The sequence below is a fragment of the Trichoderma aggressivum genome (assembly GCF_033847375.1).
Source record: "Trichoderma aggressivum f. europaeum strain CBS 100526 chromosome Unknown scaffold_062, whole genome shotgun sequence".
In the NCBI taxonomy this organism is placed as follows: Eukaryota; Fungi; Ascomycota; class Sordariomycetes; order Hypocreales; family Hypocreaceae; genus Trichoderma; species Trichoderma aggressivum.
Window position 1 is genome coordinate 128,332 of NW_026946428.1, and position 21,913 is coordinate 150,244.

The following is a 21,913-nucleotide window of genomic DNA, read 5'->3' on the forward strand; positions in this document are numbered from 1 at the left end:
TATGCGGTGGTATTCGGAGTAACTAACTCCGAGGGAAGGCCCTTTAATATAATACTAGTATACCAGTTGGTTCTACTTTAGTAACTTACTGTGAGTCAAGGGCATTGGAACCTTAAGGAGATCTAGGATTGTATAACGTTAGGTATAATGCCATATGCTTTTAGTATAGTATACTCAAGTACCAAAAGGATATAAATATAGGATTGTGTATAATATATTAATATTAATAAAATTGACTTTGTTTATAATTATGAGTGTTTATAATTATGAGAATAAATACAAATAAAGATAATATAAAATATAATTTACTTTTATTTAATAATATATTATAAAATCTCAAGGTTTTAATTAAACATATAAATTTAATTAAAGTAAATGATTTATTATATAATATTCTGAATAATAATATTTTAATATTTAAATAATACTAAAAATGCTTAAAACTATTTTTTATTTAAGTTTATTATCAAAATTTAACATACAATATAATACAAATAGAATTCTTTTTTCTTAATATTTAATCAAGTTTTACTTTACTATAATATAAAATTATTATTAAATAAATATTCCTCTTAATATTTATATTTCTATTATTATTCCCTCTATTATATTCTTTAGTAAATAACTTACTATGTAACCAGTAACTTATATTAAATTAATAAAATAAATGCACGTAAAGTATACTCTCTGCTATTAAATCTCTTTATCAAGTAGTACTCTATACTACCTAGGCCATTTGACGCTGACTGGGGGGTTCCTCTCAGTATCAGCTTACTGCTGACCTACTCTGACAAACCGTGCTGTACGCTGACCAGAGATGTCAGGGGATAGTCAGGCAAGTTTTTATTCCAACTCAAGCAGTCTTCAACCGTTCCTCTTATCACGCAAGATAGCTATTAAAGCATAGTAAATCTCTGTGTCATGATGCAACCTCCCGGGACAAGACCATCTCTCTCTCTCTTTTTTACTCACTGGAAAGACTAATTCCTCGAAGACCCTTTTGGATTCCCAGACGGTAATTTAAAGACGCCATGGAATTGTCAGCGTTCGACGATAACTTCGTCAATCGATCCGTCAACGTCAGCCTATTACTTGTCTTTGACGCCATTCTTGATGCCGAGAGGCTTCATAGCACATTAGAAGCACTGGTAAGATCAGAGCATTGGAATAGGATCAGTGCAGAGCGAAAGACGCGGGTAAGTCATAAACTGAGATACAATAACTTATCTGCCATTGTGAAGTGGCGGAGTTAGAATTCGATGCTGATTACTCTTTCGTTCTAGAATGGCCGGATGATTCTATGCCAATCTGAAAACCCAGATGACTCAGTTTCACCCATTGAGTATATGCATACCGTACAAAAAAGCCGAATATTTGAGCACCCCAAGGTTGCCAAGCTTCTTGGAACACCAACTGTGCCCACTGTCCTCGGTACTATAACAGATATTCAAGACACACTTTGTCTCTCAGTGGAGGGCTTTGGGAAGCGGCTGGATAAACAGCTCGGGCTGCACGTCGTCTCTTTCTTGGACGCTACTTCTATCATTCTCCGCTGGCATCATACGTTATGTGATGCTACGGGGATGGGTTTGATCGTGCAAGCATGGACTGCGATGTTGAGAAGCGATCCTGCAGGCGTTCCAAACATCATGAGTACCAACGTGGATCACTTGGCTGACGTTGGTCGGAATCCACCTGAACCGCACTATCTCGAGTCCCAGAGGATGACATTCTTGGGGTCTCTGGCCAAGTTGACCTACGAGAATTTGGGGGGCATATTCTCCGGGTGGGAAACAAGAGCCGTGTGTCTCCCGGCTGCGTTTCTCAAAAATTACAGGGCACACGCGGAGGCCAATCTAGACTACTCTGGCCAGGGACACAAGCCCGAGTTTCTCACCGACGGCGACTTGATAAGTGCATGGTGGGCGCGTTTGCTAATATCCTCCCAAACCTCCACGCCATCAGACAGATCTGTGTTGATCAACAACGCGGTCTCCTATCGGTCTGCGCTACAGCCGAATCCCCTTCCCGAAATCGCAGGGTTCCTCCCCAACGCGGTAGGCTTTGCAACAGCCATGATCACTGTTAAAGACGTTCTGGAAAAGAACGTGAGCTACATTGCCTGTGCAGTCCGGGACTCCATTCTGAAAGCGAGAACCAGAGGACAAATAGAGGCGTACGCGTCATTACTTCGAAACTCGCCGCAGCAGCTGTTCCCTCTGTTCGGTAGCGCATCTACCTCCCTCGTGTTTGTTACGAACTGGTCCAAATCCAACTTTTGGGCCACAACCTTTTCTGGCGCAGAAGCCGGAGATGTAGCAAGAGATAATACTGGGCAAGTGGGAAGCGGCTTGCCCCGGATCTTCGCAGCTTGGCCGACGCCAAATTTTATGAATGGGATGATAATATTAGGAAAAGATGCTGTGGGTAATTACTGGGTGAACATTACACTGACGGCGAAACTTTGGAATAAGTTCGAACCTTTGATGAAGAAGGAAACTGAGCGTATTTATGCTTCGACGAGTTAGAGAATAGCGGAAGGAAGCGAATTGAATAAATTGTTTGTTTGTTTGCTTTGATATTAATGACCCTCAGTATGTAGTTACCATAACACATATAAACAAATGGGCCACAGAGATGGGAAAGCACCTCTGGGAGAGGCACTGGCATAACACTATGCTCAAGAGCTGCAAAGGATAGCGCCTAAAACTACACAACCTACCGGAAGAACTCAGCCTTAACGGAGGCCTCCTACACCGTTTGTACTCGGAAAGGTCAGGTCACGGAAACTTACAGAGCGTTCAAGACAGGTTCAACCACGAGATAAAGAACAAATGTAACTGCCGGGAGAGACAAGAAAGCAAGTGGCCGGATGCAGACTCACGGTCCAACTCCTACTCGAGATGCCAGAAGGCACCCCGGAAGACTACTTCCTCGTCGGAAGGAACTGACACAAGAGATTGCAACAATTCGTCGAAGAAGCGGACCCCTACTGGCCGCCCGAAACACCCACCGATTGTCCCAACACAATCTTTCCCTTTGTAACCCCTGGAGTGAAGTGAACGAAGGGCTAGTTCCCGGCTTCTATAGTCCTATTGCCGATTGCGGATTTATGCGTCTACATACTTAGTGAACGATTGATAATGAAACAAACGAAAAAACAAATAAACAAAACAATGATATATCTCAATATTAATTTATTTATTAATACTTATATTGGAAGTAGTATCTCCTGCAGGGAAGACAGTTGTCTTACTTGGGTAGGATAATGCAGGTAAGACAGTAATCATACTTAAGCAGGGTGCAGTAAATATTATAGCACACGCAGTAGCATTCGGCCAGAAAATAGAGCCGATCTAGTAGTATTCGGCGAAAGTAAACCGACTGCAATATCAACATTATCGCAGCGCTTTCTTATACCCTCCCTAAGGGGTACTCAAGTAAAACCATTATCAAAGGCGCTTAACCACTTTAGCTAAATAAGCAAAACAAAACCAGGATACTGCTGGGATTGTATGCACAGTCATCAGTTTGTTTACGAAGCGTTGGGATGCCAGGTTCTTAAAGAATACCCGTAAACGCATGTAATACAAGGAGGGGCTAGCAGCCCTACTGCGTTACATCTCCGGGCAAAATTCTGACCACACCGTTGATGTATATTATGACCTAGTTCACTGTAATAGCTGGGTCCTTTAGAAGATAGCTGGTTCCATTAAAACAATCGCTACGATTGGGATTATTAGCCTAATCTTTTGGCCTATTTGGTGTAATAGTTAATGGCCTGTAATATGTATCTTGCAGTCAGTTATAATTTAAATCCCATCACAGAGTGACCTGCTCTAGAAACAGCGAGAGGAGAGAGTAAAGAGCATAGTACTGTAAAACTACAATTCTTAATGTTCAAAAATTCTAGGCAGGATTGCTAAATTAATTCCTGAGTACCCGTAAGTATAGACAAGATCCAAGAAGCTAATTCCCGCGTGTATTTTTATGTATAACGGATGTACCCTGAATTCGATCACATTTTGATTGGCTTAGGGCTGGAAAGATACACGAATGCTGCTTGAACACTTTGAATGAGATTGTTAGTTGAGAGTGCTAATTAACCACAAGTATACTATTAGCTAAAATTGGCTCAGATTAATTGAGTTTTCTTTAGTTAACTAACTAAACTGGCAGTTACTAATTAACAACCTTGTTGCTCAAGTCATTCTTGCAACTCGATATTTAGCCTAATTAATATCTAATACAAATTTGACCTGTAAGTCAGCCAACACCTGACTGTCGTCCCCACTCAATACATCTAAGTGACCCTTTCCCAACGCAACATGCATCTTCTTCGGCGTCGGAAAGCTATCAAACCACTTGATCTGCGTTTCTGGGGGAGACATCAGATCGTTCTCGGGGATAATCATCAGAATGGAAGCGCGGGAGGGTCTGACATGGAGATATCTCATAACCTCGAACGGCTGCCAGCTGATCAACCTGTAGTATGTTTGCAAGGTCGTCTGGTTCTCGTAGTTAGGCGCACCGTGGTCCTTTACGTTCATCATATATTCGAATCCTGCATCATCGACATCCATCCCCATCCCGGCGGGATTCTCTCGCTTTTCTGTCAACACGGGAAGAAAAGTAGGCGTGTTGCCTAAGATTCTGGATTCTCGATCCTATTTTATACATGTCATTTGATCAGTTGCATGCCTATAAGTCAATCAACTACATCACTTCCAACCCCTTACCTTCATAGTCTTCCTCAGCACTCGAGCTAGCATATCTTGTCTTGGCTTGGGCTCGACCAAGGGACACACTGCAATGCACCATTTGGCTCTCTCATCCAGCGAGGCAGCACATAACGCAACAGTGGCACCATAGGACATGCCCCAAAAACCTATCATAGCTGGGTCGACAATGGGAAGAGTTTTCATGAAACTCAGTGCATCTGAGAAGTCAGACACTTGCATTGTAGGATCCACCTCGTTCCTTGGCTCTCCGTCACTTTGCCCCAGAGAGCGAGTATCATAGATTAACGCCGTGATGTTGGAATTTTGGAACTGCTCTGCAACTTCAGGTACAAACATCTCTTTTACACAGTTAAACTAGTATACGACGGTATAGAAATCGTGTCAGTCTTATAACCTCGGATATTCAAAGCATTTTAAGAAGATTGAGAAGTATTTACTTACCCCGGGATTGATGATAATAGCAGGTCCACGGGTCTGAGCTGGAAAAAGCCATCCTCGGAGGATCAGACCATCGAGGGTTGGGAATTCGACCCATTGACGATTGGAAGTCATAATAGATAGAACTCAGGATAGATTATGACCGTGATTGGAAAATGGGAAGAAAAAAAATTAAGAGGGTGGACAACCAGTCTCTATACTCCCTCCTGTTGTGTGGCCCGTGGGGTAATGTTATAGCGACTGACGGTAGAACGAGAAGGACCTTGAGTTTCCTTCCTATTCCTGCTGAAACAAGAGGTTCGGTATTGTGGATAGTGGATACCTACAACCAGGGTGAACACGAGACCAACTTGAAGCGGAGATTATGTTGATTTTTTTAGTATCTTTTCTCCGGAGAGCTAGTTGTATATGGTTTTCCGGGATATAGATTATGCTTCTGAGCCCTTATCGTACGATATACAAACCTGTCTTTTTCATTTGTCTACGGCCCGGGAAACAGATTATCCTCCATACAAGGGTAATAAGCATAGGTATTACATTAGTCTAAGCACAGTCATTATATTACTCTATGAAGCTGTGGGATACTAGGTTCCCAAACAATATCCGTGAATGTATGTAATACAAGGTGTGCCGTAAAATCACCGCCTGACTTAGGAATGTACAGATACTGACTTTGACTTTTCCTACTATGGTCTAGTAGCAAGATGCAACCGGGGTAACTGGTTAGTTTGTAAGAAGACCCACAATATAATATTCCAGGGTTTACAGTACCCTAGTGTTGAAACATAATCAATATGTTGAAATTCAGCTGTATAATTGATGACTCCTTGTGCCTACTAGCTATTTATTAGCAATAGCTAAAACTAAACTTCCAAAAACGGGAAATTAATTTAATAATATTCTGGGGTTATAAACCTGCTATTAATTCACTTAAAGTTATTTAAAAAAATTCTTATTTATTTAATTATTATATATTTAATAAATATAAAGGTATATAATTTAGTTATATAATATTAATAAAAATTCAATTATAAATTATTTCTTTTGGAGCTTGATAATTAAAAAATAAATTAAAAAACTATTTTTATTAATAATAACTATATAAACAATCTGATGTAATCAAGTTACTAATTTATTACTTATGTATAATTATTATGAAATATTCAAATTAAGTGAATTTACAATTATATTATTTAATCAGCGTAATATCAAAAATATTACAATCTAGCTTTTCCAAACACAAGATAAGGAATTATTATGGGTTTGCAAACCTGTATCCTTCTTCCTGTATGGGACCCCAATATCTCCAATCGGAGTATAGTATGTAAGACAGAGTCTATAAGAAGTCTTCCTTTATTTACGTTCTATCGCCTCTTATTCGAACTTCTCTATACTTATCTTATCCCCCACCGTTTTCCTCCTCTTCACAATATCCCAATAAAAGCAATGGATGTCAACCAAACAGCGCTGTCACTCTCCCGAGAGAATGACAAATTCTTGCAAAAGCCCCTCGCCATCGTCGGGCTTGCCTGTCGCCTGCCTGGTCACAGCACAACCCCTAAGAAGCTGTGGGACTTGTTGGAACGCGGCGGCATAGCCAATAACCAAGTGCCCAAAACTCGCTTCAACGAGAAAGGACATTATGACGGATCTACGAAGCCAAAGACCATGCGGTCACCAGGTGGCATGTTCATCGAGGACATTGATCCGAAGGACTTTGACGCTTCCTTCTTTGGTGTCTCGGGCAGCGATGCCACAGCTATGGATCCTCAACAGAGGCAGCTGCTGGAGGTTGTGTACGAATGCATAGAGAACGCTGGCGTTCCCATCGAGAACCTGAGCGGAGCCAAGATCGGTTGCTATGTAGGGTCCTACGCCGTGGACTACGGTGACATGCAAGCGCGTAACCCTGAAGACCGAGTGCCTGATACGGTGATCGGGATGGGGCGTGCCATGTTAAGCAACCGGATAAGCCATGCCTTCAACTTCAAAGGGCCTAGCATGACGATAGACACGGCTTGCTCGGGCAGTTTGGTGGGACTGGATGTCGCTGCGCGCTACCTGCACACAGGGGAGGCAGATGGCGCAATCTGTGCTGGCGCGAACCTCTATTTCAGCCCGGAGCACAATATTGACTTGGGCGCTATGAAGGTCGCCGGCTCTCTGTCTGGTCGCTGTCATACTTTCGACGCCAACGCGGATGGATACGTCAAGGCCGAAGCGATCAACGCGATCTATGTGAAGCGGCTGGAGGATGCGGTCCGCGATGGGGACCCAATCCGAGCAGTTATTCGAGGTGTTGCTTCGAACAGTGACGGCCGTACACCGGGCATAGCTAGCCCTAACGACGAGGCTCAAGCAGAAGCCATCCGTTGTGCCTATGCCAACGCTGGTATCACCAACTTCAATGATACGGCTTATCTAGAATTCCACGGAACGGGCACCCAAGCAGGCGACCCACAAGAGGTGAAGGGTGTGGCTTCTGTATTCTCGGCCTCAAGGTCACCAGAGAGACCTCTGATCATCGGGTCAGTCAAGAGCAACATTGGACACTCGGAACCAGCGGCTGGTGTTTCCGGGGTTCTCAAGGCGGTTCTAGCCATCGAACACGGCGTCATTCCTGGTAATCCTACATTCATCACCCCTAACCCGAAGATCGACTTTGAAGGATGCCGTGTCCGCGCGATTCGACACAAGATCCCCTGGCCGGCAGCTCCCTTCAAACGTGCCAGTGTCAACTCTTTCGGCTATGGAGGCTCCAATGCTCACGTCATTCTGGAGGAACCTAAAGTCTTGCTGCCGGGTTGGGAAGATACTCACTGCTCCTCATACGCAGAGGGGGCCAGTCTTTTTGACGATGACGACGAAGAAGAAGGGATGAGTAGTCACCCCAGTCAAGGGCAGAGGCCTTTCCTCTACGCATTTTCCGGCAATAACGAAGCCTCGCTCAAGGCTAACGTTAAAGCGTTGAAGAATCACTTGACCAATCCAGCTGTCAAAGTGTCTCTAGCTGACTTGGCGTATACCCTAAACTTGCGAAGGTCTCGCCACTTCAACCGGGGATACATGGTCAGCTCAGCGGCCCCTGTGGACGAGCTGGCTCTAGTCACAGGCAAGCAGATGGCCAGCGATGTCAAGATCGGATTCATATTCACTGGTCAGGGAGCGCAGTGGCCACAGATGGGCAAGGCCATTATCGAGGCCTTCCATCCTCACGCCAGCGAGATCATTGCCGAGCTAGACCAGGCTCTACAGTCCAGCGTGGCGCCCCCGAAATGGACTCTGCTGGAAGAGCTGACGGCTCCTAGAGATGTCAGCCATCTCCGGCTGCCAGAGTTCTCGCAGCCCCTTGTCACCGCCCTGCAGATCGTGCTGATCGAAGTCCTCGCTCGGTGGGGAGTCAAGCCACAGAGTGTCGTAGGCCACTCTTCTGGTGAGATTGCAGCTGCGTACGCGGCCGGGCTGTTAAGCAAGAAGGATGCCATCCGAGCGGCTTATCATCGAGGACATGCTGCGGTTGCTGACTCTGCCTCTACCCCCAAACAGGCGACTAAGAAGTTAGGCATGATGGCTACCGGCATTGGAGCGGCAGAGCTAGGTCCTTACCTGAATGGGCTGGAAGATAGGGTACAGATCGCCTGCTACAACAGTCCTACGAGCTTGACCTTATCGGGAACTTTGGATGGGCTGGAGGAGGTGCGCGCCAAGTTGATAGAAGATGGGAAGTTTGCTCGATTGCTACAAGTTGACCTCGCCTATCATTCCACCTTCATGAAGACCACTAGCTCGGGGTATATGAGCCTGCTGAGCCAAGATTTTGCTCAGGATGGTCCCCTTAAGGTCCCCTCTGGTGTTTCTGGAGAAAATGATGCCGTTCAGATGTTCTCCTCTGTCACGGGCAAGCGCATGGACAGGGCTGCCGATGCCGAATACTGGAAAAGCAATATGATATGCCCCGTCTTGTTCAGCCAGGCTCTCGAGCAGATGATTACCGCCAAAGAGGGAGCTGCCAACTTTCTGATTGAGATTGGTCCCAGCGGAGCCCTGAAGGGTCCCGTCTCTCAGATACTCAAGGGAGATGGTGGTCTCGAGATCCCCCCCGGTATCCAGTACTGCAGCGCCATGGCTCGTGGGGAAAACGCTATCGAAGCCATATTTAACGTCGCTGGGCGTCTCTACATGGCTGGAGGGAAAATTGATCTGGCCCAGGTCAACCACAGAGATGGCGCAGCGAAGCCCAAGTTTGTGGTGGATCTCCCCAACTACGCCTGGGACCACTCGACCAAGTACTGGTACGAGAGCGATTCCAGCAAAGATTGGAGGAACCGTCTGTTCCCTCACCATGACCTCTTGGGAAGCAAGGTCTTAGGCAGCCCCTGGCATAGCCCCACCTTCGTCAAGTCTCTGAACGTCAAGGATCTCAGCTGGCTAGTGGACCACAAGATGGGCTCTGATCTGGTATTCCCCGCCACGGGTTACTTAGCTATGGCGATGGAGGCCATCTACCAGAAGACGGAGGCTCTGCACGTGCTGGAGAGCGGCAGTCCTGGGATCAAACAGCCCCAGTATCGGTTCCGCAACGTCGAATTCAACAAGGCCATGGTCTTCAACGAGAATGGCCAGGCCACCAAGATCCAATTCACACTAACAGCTGCACACACTGCCATTGGGGGCTGGCATCAGTTCAAGGTGTTCTCAGTGGCAGAGAACAACGCTTTGACGGAACACGTCCGCGGACTAGTTCGGATGGAAGAAGTAGAAAAAGAAGCCAGGGGTAGCGAGGAAGAGCTTAAGCCCCTGGTGCTCCCGGTAGATGGCAGAGTGTGGCGTAAGTCCATGATCGATGTTGGCTACAACTTCGGCCCCAGCTTCTCAAAGATCTTGCAAGTGGAGTCTCTCCCCGGGAAGCGCTTCAACAGATCTTTGCTGTCTCTTGAACCCCCTACTGCAGAGTTCACACAGTCCACTTACCCCATACACCCCACGGCTATTGACGCCTGCTTCCAGGCCTGCGCGCCATCTCTGTGGGCTGGCCATCGCAACGCTGTCGCGGGCGTGCTCGTCCCCGCTGTTATTGATAATTTGACCATAGCCCCTACCCAGGCCACTCGTGGTTTGGCTTTGACGACATCCAGGTACACTGGAAACGGACGCCCCGACGACACCAAGAACTTTGCCTCCGATGCTGCTGTGTATGATGCGGAAACAGGCATCTACGTGCTCAAATTGGATGGCCTTCATTATCACAGGATCGAAACCGGTGAGACCGCGTACGACTCTCACACCTTCAGCGCGCTGTCTTGGAAGCCGGATCTCACCTTGATCACACAGGCCTCACTGGAAACATTAGTGGCAGAGGCGAAGCAGCAGCACAATAGTCAGGTAGATCGAGGCGATGCCAGCGTCAGTGTAGCTAATAGCCTTGTCGCCATGGCTGCCCATAAGAAGCCCGTCCAGCGCGTGCTGGAGCTGAACACCGTTTTGGGTGAGCATGAGTCCATCTGGGCCAACGCCATGGCCGCGAATGAACACCTAGAGAAGCCATGCCGCCACTTCTGCTATTTGCTTCAAGACCCACAATCTTTGGTGGAAGCTGGACAAAAGTACACCTCGGACAAGACGGAGCTGTCTCTGATGGAGCACCTGGAATACCTGCCTCAAGCCGAAAAAGAGGACAACCAGTTCGAGTTAGTGATCGTACGCATGTCCCCAGGTGCGAAGAAGGTAAAAGGGCTATTCAAGAAGATCAGGGAGGTGGCTAGTCAGGGAACTCAGGTCCTCTTCCTCCACCAACGAGAGATCCCCACGAGACCTGAGCAAAATGGCGTCGAATCCAATAATGAAGATGAGCAATTCGACTCCGATGTCTATTTCAAGCAGCTGTCTGATATGGAGGAGTTCTATGTCGCTGGCCACATCATGTTTGAAGAGGCCACTGATTTGTTCGCGGGCCTTTCGCTTTTCAACATCCCACATACTCCAGATATCACGGGGAGACAGGTGGCTATTTATAGTCTCTCTTCCAATCCTGGTCCCAACGCTGCAAGAGTTCTAGATACTCTCCGAGGCTATGGTTGGATCCTGAGCAACTACGGCGAGAACGGTAACCAGTCTGTTGACCGTGTTCTGGTCCTGGATGAACTGGATACCTCTCTCTTGACTGAGGCTGCCATGACTGCAGATCGCTGGAACTCATGCAAAGACCTCCTCGCCAGTGGTAAGCGGGTTCTTTGGGTCACTGCTGGATCGCAGATGGAAGTCTCCGAGCCAGACAGGTCTATGATCCACGGTTTGGCGAGGACGGCTAGGGCTGAAGATCCGAGTCTCAGTATGACTACACTCGATGTGACGGGGGCAGACCACAACATCACAGCGAGTGCAATCCAGTCTCTACTCCAGCACATAGGCTGCTGCTGCCAGCCCCCCGACGCCACCTCTCACGTAGACAGCGAGTTCGTGGAACGGAGAGGGCTACTTTACGTCAGCAGAGTCCTTCCGGACGATGAAGTCAACAAGGTGTCGGATGATGTTCGATCAGGTGCTCAGCCTATCAGCCAGCCCTTCAACAACACTGAGTCCACCATTCAACTCCACTGCGAGCGGGTGGGCACCATCTCGTCATTGATGTGGAACGAAGTGGCCACCAGCGACCGCCCCCTCCAGGATCATATGGTGGAGGTGGACATGTACGCTGCCGGTGTTAACTTCAAGGACGTGGCTATCACGATGGGCATCGTTCCTGAAGATGAGTCTCTGCTAGGATTCGAAGGCAGCGGGAGGATACGCCGCGTGGGCAAGGATGTCTCGAACTTCCAAGTCGGACAGAGGGTTGTCTTCTTCCGAAAAGGCTGCTTTACCAATCGCTTCCACGTGTCCAGCCTGCGTGTCTGGCCCATACCTGACTCCATGTCTTACGAGGAAGCAGCCACACTCTCTGTCTGCTACCTAACCGCGATGTACTCCATCTACGACCTGGCCAATACGCAGCCGGGCCACAAGGTATTGGTCCACTCTGCCTCGGGGGGTCTTGGGTTGGCTGCTATCCAGATCTTCAAGCATATAGGCTGCGAGATCTTTGTCACTGTTGGCGATCAGAAGAAGCGAGCTCTCCTGATGAATGAATGGGGCATCCCTGCTGACCACATTTTCTACTCCCGCGACATCTCTTTCGCGGCAGATCTCATGAAAGCCACCAATGGCTATGGCGCCGACGTCATCCTAAACTCCTTGACGGGAGATCTCCTCGACGAGTCGTGGCGATGCATTGCCGCGGGCGGCACGATGGTCGAGCTCGGCAAGCGGGATATGTTGGACCGCAAGGCACTGAGCATGGAGCCCTTTGGCCGGAACGCGTCCTACCGCTGCGTTGATATAGGACACGATCAAATCACAGACCAGCTCCTGAATCGCCTTATGCGACAGATCTTCGCTCTGTTTGAGAGCGGCCACATCAAGCCCATCACCCCAATGACCGTCTTTCCCTACCAGGAAATCGGTGCTGCGCTCCAGCACCTCCGCTCTGCCACTCATCTGGGCAAACTGGTCATTTCCAGCGGTGGCGAAGAGCAGCCATTCAATATCATGGTCAGACCACGCAAACGGGAGATCCGTCTCCGTAATGACGCCTCTTACCTCCTTGTTGGTGGTTTGAAGGGACTTTGTGGAAGCTTAGCAGTTCATATGGCTACTCTGGGGGCCAGGCGATTGTCTATCCTGGCTCGAAGCGGTTATCAAGACGACGTATCTCAACGAGTGCTTCGACAGCTAAAAGCTCTGGGTTGCACAGTGGATCTGCTAAGGGGAGATGTGTCGTGCAAAGAAGATGTAAAGAGGGAGTTTAAGAAGATAGGAGTTCCCGTAGCTGGTGTTATCCAGGGGGCTATGGTTCTTCGAGTGAGTTGTTTATCTGTCTAATCCCAACTTTGGTAGTTTACTTGGCTAACCCTCAATTTCTTCTCCAGGATCGTATCTTCACTTCAATGACGGTTGAAGATTACACGCAGACTGTGTCCTGCAAGATTCAAGGCACTTGGAATCTCCACAACGCGTTACTAGAAGAGGGTCAAACCGTCGACTTCTTCACCATGCTTTCCAGTGTTTCTGGTATAGTAGGAAACAAAGGCCAAGCCAACTACGCCGCCGCAAACACCTTCTTGGACGCATTCGCCACTTACCGCCGAGGCCTCGGTCTCAAAGCCAACTCGGTCAATCTCGGCGCCATTCAAGATGTCGGTTATCTGAGCCACAACGAGGACATCCTCAGCCACTTCGACGATGACCACATCTGGACGCCCATCAACGAGCCGCTCATGTTGAAGCTGGTAGAATTTTCCATCCGGCAGCAGATTGACCCAATGAGTACGGCCAGCGAATCCCACCTCGTCACTAGTATAGCTGTCCCGCAGCGTGAATCTTCTTTCCTCTTAAGAGATGGCCGCTTTGGAACCTTGTGCTTTGGTGATCAGAGCGGTGAGTCCGGAGATGCGAGGAACCAAGGGTTCCAAGAGGTCCAGAACCTGCTGTTGCTAGTAAAGAACAAGGCTAGTTATAATGCCGTGCACCAGGCGACTATAGAAGCAGTGGTTCAACTGTTTACCATGACGATGAACCTTAGTGAGGCAGCGGAGCCGACCCGACCGTTAGCAAGTTACGGCCTTGACTCGTTGGCTGCTGTTGAGTTTAGGAACCGATTACGAATGGAGCTTAAGGTAGAAGTCACCATATTTGAGATTACGACGGCTGCATCTTTAAGTACATTTTCGGAGAAGGTTGCTACGCGTATGATTGGAGCTTGATAAGATTATAGACAGTCCTGATAAGTGGTATATTTAAAAGGAAATAAAGTAAGCAAATAGCAAAGAATTAAGTTTTCACCCTGCTGGTAACTCTATCTACCGTCTCTTAGACAAAAAGAATCACATTAAGTGCCTCTGTAGCCATACTTATATGTAAAAAATAACTCCAATGCAGAGAGGGAGTGTCGGATAATGTTATTCAGAGGTCCAGGAGGCGAACTACAATCAAGTTTTCAACCCCACAACAGTATTAATTAATGGGCATGGTAATAGATCCACCATTTCTGAGGATGATGCTCTTATTGAGAGAATGACTCGCAGTCTTGAGGTCCTGAAGCGCTACCTCGACGAGGGACGTTATGTCTATGGCATCCACACTAGCTATAGTAGTAGCGCAAATACGTAAACTACCTAGTAATAATCTCACTAACCTTTAAAATACTTAATCTAGTATTGTAATACAGTTATTCTTTTACTATCTAACCGCAGAGAAGACTGTAATATAACTTTATAAGACCTTTAAAAACACTTACTACTAAACTAGTTAGTTTATATATCTATTTTCTTTAGGTGCAACTCTTTTTTTACAAGGCCACTCTATAGTAAGACTTTAAGTAGTTCAGGCCATAGCTAAAGTTGTTAAATAAGACGTTACTTTTATTATTCTTTTTCGGGGTAGTATTTCTGCGTCTGGAGACTTCTTCCACATCCATTGGCATTAGTAGTTCCATTGATCACACCAGTTTCTGATTAACGCCTCGTCGATCAGCCCGAGCTTCCTCATGGTCTGACTATGTGCCACAGTCCTGTTGACATCAAAATAAATGTGGCCAAGACCTGCCCTCCCTTGCTCCTCCATTCCCCTATACGTGTCAATAAGCTTGATTCCTGGATTTTTCTCCACATCCTCTGCTGTCGCATCGATAGCGCTGGCTTCAAGAGCATGAATCCACTCATCAAACGGAACCAGAGCCTTGATCCTTTCTCCGTAGTACGTTTTGAGGATTTTAGCAATCTCGGCCCAGCTCGTAGCCGACGGGTTGACTCCATGGAAGTATCCAGAGATGTTTGATAGAGGAATCTTCTGGTTGATGCCAGCAACGTCCAAAACCAATCCCGCAATGTCTTCCACCGGCGTCCAGTCCACAACGTCCTGAGGACCCAGACTGGCCGGCAGCATACCCATATGAACTGAGCTAGCGATTAGACTTGGTATGAATTCTTGGGGATTCCAGGTGCCTTCTTTGGTTCGCGCGCCAGCGATTTGGCCGACCCGAATTATAGCGGCGGGGACTCCAGATTGCTCAACAGCCGCATCTAAAATAGAGCTGGCGGCAAATTTTGATTGACCATAACCCATCTTTGGCAACGTCAAATCATCGAGACGATGCTCGGGAATCGGCTCTGGCTTTGTCCACCCTTGGATAGTACCGATACTTGAGATGAAAATGATTGGAACTTTTTTGGCTGCCTTGTTAGAGAACTCAACCAGCTGGCGAACTCCCAAGATGTAGGGCTTAAACGAGTTGACGCTGATGTTGAAGTTGACTGGCCATGCATTATGTATGATGCGATCTGCCGTGGCCAGAATATCATGATACTTGGCCTGATCGAGGTTGAAGTACGGCTTGGACAAATCGACGCCGAGGAACTCGACTTTGGAAAAGTCGGTGCTCAACCCTCTAGCAGCACTGTAGGCGGGCTGGCGAGAGTGTCCTCCATCTTGGCCGCGGTTGAAAGCAATGACCTTGGCAACCCGAGGATTCTCAATCAGACGGTCAAGCATGTAGGCACCGAGCGATCCTGTAGTGCCAGTAACGATAACCGTTTGTGCTTCATCCATCGGAAGCAGTTGATCCATGTTTGGAGGCGGCAGGCCCGCACTGTACTCTGAAATGATTTCAACCATGTCACTGATCTCCCTCGCAGAGGTGTCGTCATCGTTTTGACCAATGACGGCCGTCGAGAATAAATAACTGGCTAGCCCTCTTATTGTTGGATTTGCGTAGATGGCTCTGGCAGCAACAGCATCCTTGCCAGTCTTTATACCAGCGAAATCCAGGGCTGAGCGCAGAATTTTGGAAAGAGTAAGAACCTGCATCGAATCAACGCCAAGGCTGAAAATATCAGACACGGATTCAACCTCGGATATACCAGTCATGGATTCGACAATATCCACGATGGACTGCGTCAAAGACTCTGGGCTAGAAATGTCCAGTGATGCAATCGCATCCTTTATTTCGATCGCCTCGTCCGTCTGCGCATACAATCTGTCGATGAAGTCTTTGTAAAGCCTTACGGTTGCCATTCGTTGCATCGTACCTTTGGGTGATAATGCAAATGGTATGGTGGCATCCGAGATAGCAATCATATCACGAGTGATTCTTCCATGAGCCACTGTGACCTTGTTCACCTCTTCGACAATACTCCATACACTGCTGATGAGAGCTTCTTCGGCTGCTTCGTCTTTTGGGTGGTCATACGGCTCCAAGATCAAAGCGGGCTGGAACCTTTGCTGCCCTACCACCAGAGCAAGTTTAACAGCGGGATGGCCAACAACAGCGGCCTCAATGGTAACTGGATTGAGCTTCTCGCCTGTAGAGAAAACTATGACGTTATCCGTGCGGCCGTGGTAGAGCCAATGGTTTGGCTTCGTTGGATGCTTCTTATACATGTCCCCTGTAGACCATTCGGTTTTGTCCGGGAACGTGTAAAAGAGGATTTTCCGCAATGGTTCCCCAATTTGTTTGCGGCAAATAAACATCTCGAAAACATCGTCGTCAGCTATTAAACGGAACTCAGCACCCATTTCTTCGGCATTGATAACGATCCATTGCCATAATGTGGGATCAGGCTGGTGGTGAAGTAGATAAGGTGCAATCCTAGACATGTTAACTGTAAACCCTCACAACTCTTTGGTGCCTTTTAGCTTACTCAGTCGAAGATATAATGTTGACGAGAGTAACGCCTCTTCTAACAAGTTTATCTCCCACAAGAGGGGCGAGATTGCCTATCCATCTACTATTAGCTGGTGCCACAAAAATGAGAAAGTGGAAGAACTCGAGCTTTTTTCTTACCTCCGCCAAAACCCGTGCCCTTTAGCTTAGCTAGGAGCCTAACGTGCTCATCACTCACACTCATGTCCTCGATAATTGAGGGAGGCAGTACCGCGAAATCAGCATCCGAATGAGCCAGGCATTCCGCCACTAGATCTGCACTCAGAGGACGATTCGGCACCCCTAGAACTATTGGAACGCCGTGATAAATGCCAAAGATTACCATGCAAGCAACTCCAGCCATGTGGAATGAGGGCATTGGCGAAAATATCTTTGAGCTGTTGGCACCCCAATAGCTCCATATTGAAGGATAACCGTCTAGAGAAGAATCCTCTCGTAGGCCATCAACGATCGCAAGGCTTCCTTGGCGAACAATAATAGGCTTTGGAATGCCTGTAGAACCACTGGTATGCGCAACAACCATGGGATGCCATCTTGCTTCTTCAAACGGGGTATTGTATGGCACATGAGGAGCCGCTGACTGAATCCAAACGCTCCAGTCGGGGACTGCCGTTGCCGGTATAGGATATGACTGAAGCCATAATTCGATGGTGGACTGCATGGACGCGTCATACATGATCTGTGTGCATTCCGTGGCTTTGAAAAGCGATATTTGAGCCTCAAGGCTATTGCGAGGCGAAATGAACAGGGCTTTATGATGAGCTTTTATGCAGGCAAGCATCATGATGATGTACCGTACGTCGCTTGGTCCGATATAAGCCACCGTAGGAAAGCAGTCCTTCTGCGAAACATTTTGTTGGGCCTGTCGAAGTAGCTCACCAGCCAAGTGGTTCACTGCATTTGAAACATCTCTGAATGTGATGGGGCGATATCCATCTTCGAGATTGCTAGAAAATGGCTGATAGATGAAAATTCGCTGAGGATTGCAGGCTGCATACTCATCAACGATGTTGACCACAAGTCGTTGTTCGTCCTGAGACTTTGAATTGATATGCCCGTTCATATCTACTGATCAAGTGTGGCAGTCAATCTGGCGATCAAAACCAATTGGTAATCGTCGTAGATATTGTGAGTGTCGTATCAAGGGGATTTTGTGAGGCGTTCTGGCTAATGCGAGCACCACCATTTATATCATTTTTGCAAGTCGCGGTGTCTCAGCATTCTAGAAGCAGACGACGACGTCACAAGGTAACAACGCCACCCCCAGTGGTTCTTCTGTGCCCTGCACCGGTATAATCTCGCGAATCGGTAGTCCGAAAGCGCTACAGCTAGAGCCAGCCAAACTTCCTCTTTCAGGGATGAACGTCAAGTGGATCAAGTTGCCCCCCTTTATCGGCATGGTATATTGAAGGTACCCGATCCCGAGGATATGACCTTGTTTCTTTCCGCGATAGGTTACATACACTAGTGGAAGAAATGTTAAGCTCTTACAACTACCTGGGTACTGGAGGGCAAAACGTGTACATCACCGTACGCAGTGAACTTCTATGTCAAAAGCCGCCGCGACCCCCGAGTCTGTCTATTAGCTCATCCAGCAATCTAATCATATTACTGTCAGGCAACGACGAAAGGCATAGTGTATGCGTCACTTATGGCCTACCTAGTCTCAACTGCAATGCTTTAGTGTCCATGCTCCTACGGGTGACTTCACTGGGCCACATTTTCGTGTTCTGCCACTTTCATCGGAACACCATGATGCCGATTCTCCCGACTCATATTGACGAGGGTCATTTATAAATGGCTATTCAAAGTCCTGCGTTTGAGAAATGTTACGTTATCTACTTAGCTAAGACGATATTCTCGCGTAAAGCTGTTAACGGTGTTATCCGTAACCGAGAACTCAAGTAGGAATTCTGTTAGTTCTTCCCATGTCCCTACACTAGGAGCGGGAGGGCTGAAATGGAATCGCCGCGGTGTCGTATGCAAAGGAAGCCTCTAAGGACTGGCCATTTACCACAGTTGCATTCTAATTTACAAGAACGAAATCCCCACTCACGATGCTCCTAGAACGATGAGAACAAATCCTTGGCATCTATGAAGCTAGATCCGTAATTGGCCGTTGCACATGCACGCGATCGCCTCATCGCCGTTTTAGGATATGTGGCTTGCGGATCAAGAGAGCTACCCGCACGCTATACCACAAAACACAGATGTCGGCGTTAACAAGAAGCACGGCAAGTAAATGCCGGGCTATGCCCGGAGTACGGAGTAATACAAAATGTTCCTTACGCGTTTGGCGGTCACATTGAGAGGAAAATGATGCCCCAATACCGCTGTCTGCGGCGAATATCCGCTTCGATTTGACACTTCGTGATCCACATGCGTCTCGGAGCGGCGCTATTTTGGCAGCCGTTGCTCCGCTGCATCAAAACGCTAATACTTGACAAAGAACGTCCTCGTAGGGGGCAGCCCAGGGATACTCTCGGCTCCTAAGACACATAGGTAGTAGGCGAATTACCTACAAGCCAAACAAGGATACCCGCTTTGGCGTCCAAGCTCCTAATACTAGTACAAGTAGTGTTTTCTTGCTCAATTGTTTTGTCGGTGAAAGCTACCGAAGCTCTGCTGTGCTCGTAACTCCGCTATCCATGGACTTCACGGGTGTAGGAGCCGAGTCCGCACGTTGAGGTAGCATTGCACTGGCGCGATGATCCCACGTCGTATTTCCCTCTTGGGCTATGCGCGATGTGCCGTGAGCCCATTTCAAGTGAATCCGAGAGAATATATAGGGTCGTATCGCTTTTTATCTGACCCGAGGGAAAGTTTCTTCTTCGGGAAATGATATGCCAATAATATTCTGGCTTAAGGAAGCTATCCCCTTCGAACATTGCATTTTGGAGTGATACAACAATCTTCGTTCTTTCGCATAACATTAAAATGAGAGAAAGGCTATCAATATTTCAGAGAGCCTAATCGCTATTCTATTACGTTTATAATGCGGAAGATATTCTCAGACCAAGAGTTCATAAACATCAGATGATGCATTAGAGTACAATGCCGGATTCCAGACAAGACATTCCACCTCAATTCTTCTGTAACATATTAATACTTATTGCATAGGAATCCCGGATATGGCTGCGTATAGCAGCGATTTTACTGCTTGTTGAGGATATCCGGGGCCAATTGATAAGCAGACTGATATATTAGCTAGGCTCTGAAGGAGGATGGACATTGGGATGCCTCTTCGTCTGTTTTCTTGGGTGATGGGGAAAGCTTGTGTGTGAGTCTCTTTTTTATGGTCCTCTTCATTCGATAAGTTGCTCATCAGAGAATTAAAGTTGAATGCCTGCAAGGCCGGCACTCTACGCCATGCTGACTCCGAGCGTGATGTCGAATAACTCTGTGATATGGACACGTCTGTGTTGAACTGGCCAGACTCATGTTCCGTCAAAGGATTGAATCCATCATTGGCTCTTGGGCTATGAAGAAATCTTGACGAGTTGGAAAACTCGAGGATGTCGTCTTGCGAGTTGACTATTCCAACGTCATGAAGCAACACAACCACATCCTCTACACTGAGATAAGTTTCACTCGTTGGAATGCCGGGATAGTTCCTTGCTTGCTTTAAGCGGGAAGCCAGAAGCTGGCCCGGACCAAGCCACCATTGGAATTCCGAGAGAATATCGTCCCGATTTCGAAAAGATAACGTGAGTCCAAATATTCGAAAGCCTAGGTCCGTAGTGTACCCAAAGTTCCCTCTTAAAGCTTCATATCCAGACGACAGTGTCGTACGAAGAAGACGCGATCCAATAGAAGAAGGTTCTCCTTTGATTGCAAACTCCAGAGCAAAATAGGATGGCGAAATCAAGATCCGGTCGCTGGGTGGTTGTAGCCCTTGTGGGTAAGCATTTTGGTCGAGTTGGTGATGGGTGGAAGTAGACTCGCTTCCAATGTGAATAATATTTTTGCCCTTTTCTTGGTCTTGGTCGAGTTGTATAACATCCGTCATTGCTGAATCCATGTGATCGTCAGATGGCATTGCTTCCCTCGCGTTTGGATTGTCGAGATCTTCTGGCGGTTGATCCACATCCCCTGGTCCAGACTGTCGATTCTCCCCGTCCACAACTTTCGCTACATGACGAAATTCTTTTATCGCGTTTAAGACTTCTGTGCTAAGGTTTGTGTCTTTTGGAATTACCCCGGACCGGATGAGGGCACTTGTTAAGTCCGTGAACACTGTGCAAGCGCGCTGGGCTGCAACTTGTAAATCTTGTGCTCGCTTTTGCGAGGAATCGAATTTCTCTTTGTGTCGTTTCCGATATGCTTGTTGCGCAATGCGGCTTCGTATCCGCCGGGACTATTAACGAAAATCAACAGCTGGTTCTGTTTTAAGCTTGAGAGGAAGCGTCCCTGTACATTCGCGGTGCTTTGTTCTTCCGGGGACGACATCATGAAGCTTTAGCTCGCTATTGGACAGAGATAGCCTGACGATGATGGTGGATTTGGTTTAATTTGGTGATTTAGTTCCTCACTTTTACCGCCGCGGGCATATCCACGTTACACACTCCGACATGATGTGGAAAGCCAAGGTCTTTGTAAATGACCAGGAGAGACAGTCAAGATCCAGACTGGTTAGTTTGATTTGTAATAATATTTACTAATTGTCTCTTTTTGGGATTAGCATCATTCCCGCTCCACACAATCAATGTCAGCACATGCCATACCCGGCAGCAATAACGTTATCATTCCGAGAGGTAAATAAAAGAGTAAATCTACGTCCGGACAAAACTTTATTTATATCGCAATACTAAGAGAATTGCCGCGGCAGTTTGATTCATACGAGAACAAGGGAAAGACTAGTTGGGAGGGGATTCGATCTAAGATGACCCTCAGGCTCAATTTCTTGCCAAATGAACTGTTCCAAAGAGCGCTGACAGTAACGGCCAATTTCACATCATATAGCTAAAAGGTCATACCGCAT

The 21,913-nt window shown here is 47.2% G+C and overlaps 5 protein-coding genes across 5 annotated transcripts; 2 read left to right on the forward strand and 3 right to left on the reverse strand.

Annotated features, from left to right (window-relative positions):
* Window positions 1–1,031: 1,031 nt before the first annotated feature.
* On the forward strand, window positions 1,032–2,528 carry Triagg1_9982 (uncharacterized protein; the record flags this gene model as incomplete). The annotated part of the gene is made up of 2 exons (XM_062904999.1): window positions 1,032–1,196; window positions 1,284–2,528. 2 exons carry the CDS (start codon window positions 1,032–1,034, stop codon window positions 2,526–2,528), a joined length of 1,410 nt encoding a protein of 469 aa, XP_062751090.1.
* Window positions 2,529–4,232: 1,704 nt separating this feature from the next.
* On the reverse strand, window positions 4,233–5,277 carry Triagg1_9983 (uncharacterized protein; the record flags this gene model as incomplete). The annotated part of the gene is made up of 3 exons (XM_062905000.1): window positions 4,233–4,667; window positions 4,740–5,080; window positions 5,184–5,277. 3 exons carry the CDS (start codon window positions 5,275–5,277, stop codon window positions 4,233–4,235), a joined length of 870 nt encoding a protein of 289 aa, XP_062751091.1.
* Window positions 5,278–6,626: 1,349 nt separating this feature from the next.
* Triagg1_9984 (uncharacterized protein) lies at window positions 6,627–13,975 on the forward strand (the record flags this gene model as incomplete). The annotated part of the gene is made up of 2 exons (XM_062905001.1): window positions 6,627–13,073; window positions 13,142–13,975. The coding sequence occupies 2 exons, from the start codon at window positions 6,627–6,629 to the stop codon at window positions 13,973–13,975; spliced, it is 7,281 nt and encodes a 2,426-aa protein (XP_062751092.1).
* Window positions 13,976–14,693: 718 nt separating this feature from the next.
* On the reverse strand, window positions 14,694–17,995 carry Triagg1_9985 (uncharacterized protein; the record flags this gene model as incomplete). Its single annotated transcript, XM_062905002.1, has 4 exons — window positions 14,694–16,857; window positions 16,910–16,985; window positions 17,053–17,879; window positions 17,931–17,995. The coding sequence occupies 4 exons, from the start codon at window positions 17,993–17,995 to the stop codon at window positions 14,694–14,696; spliced, it is 3,132 nt and encodes a 1,043-aa protein (XP_062751093.1).
* A 2,046-nt stretch (window positions 17,996–20,041) lies between these two features.
* On the reverse strand, window positions 20,042–21,381 carry Triagg1_9986 (uncharacterized protein; the record flags this gene model as incomplete). Its single annotated transcript, XM_062905003.1, has 2 exons — window positions 20,042–21,289; window positions 21,349–21,381. 2 exons carry the CDS (start codon window positions 21,379–21,381, stop codon window positions 20,042–20,044), a joined length of 1,281 nt encoding a protein of 426 aa, XP_062751094.1.
* Window positions 21,382–21,913: the final 532 nt, after the last annotated feature.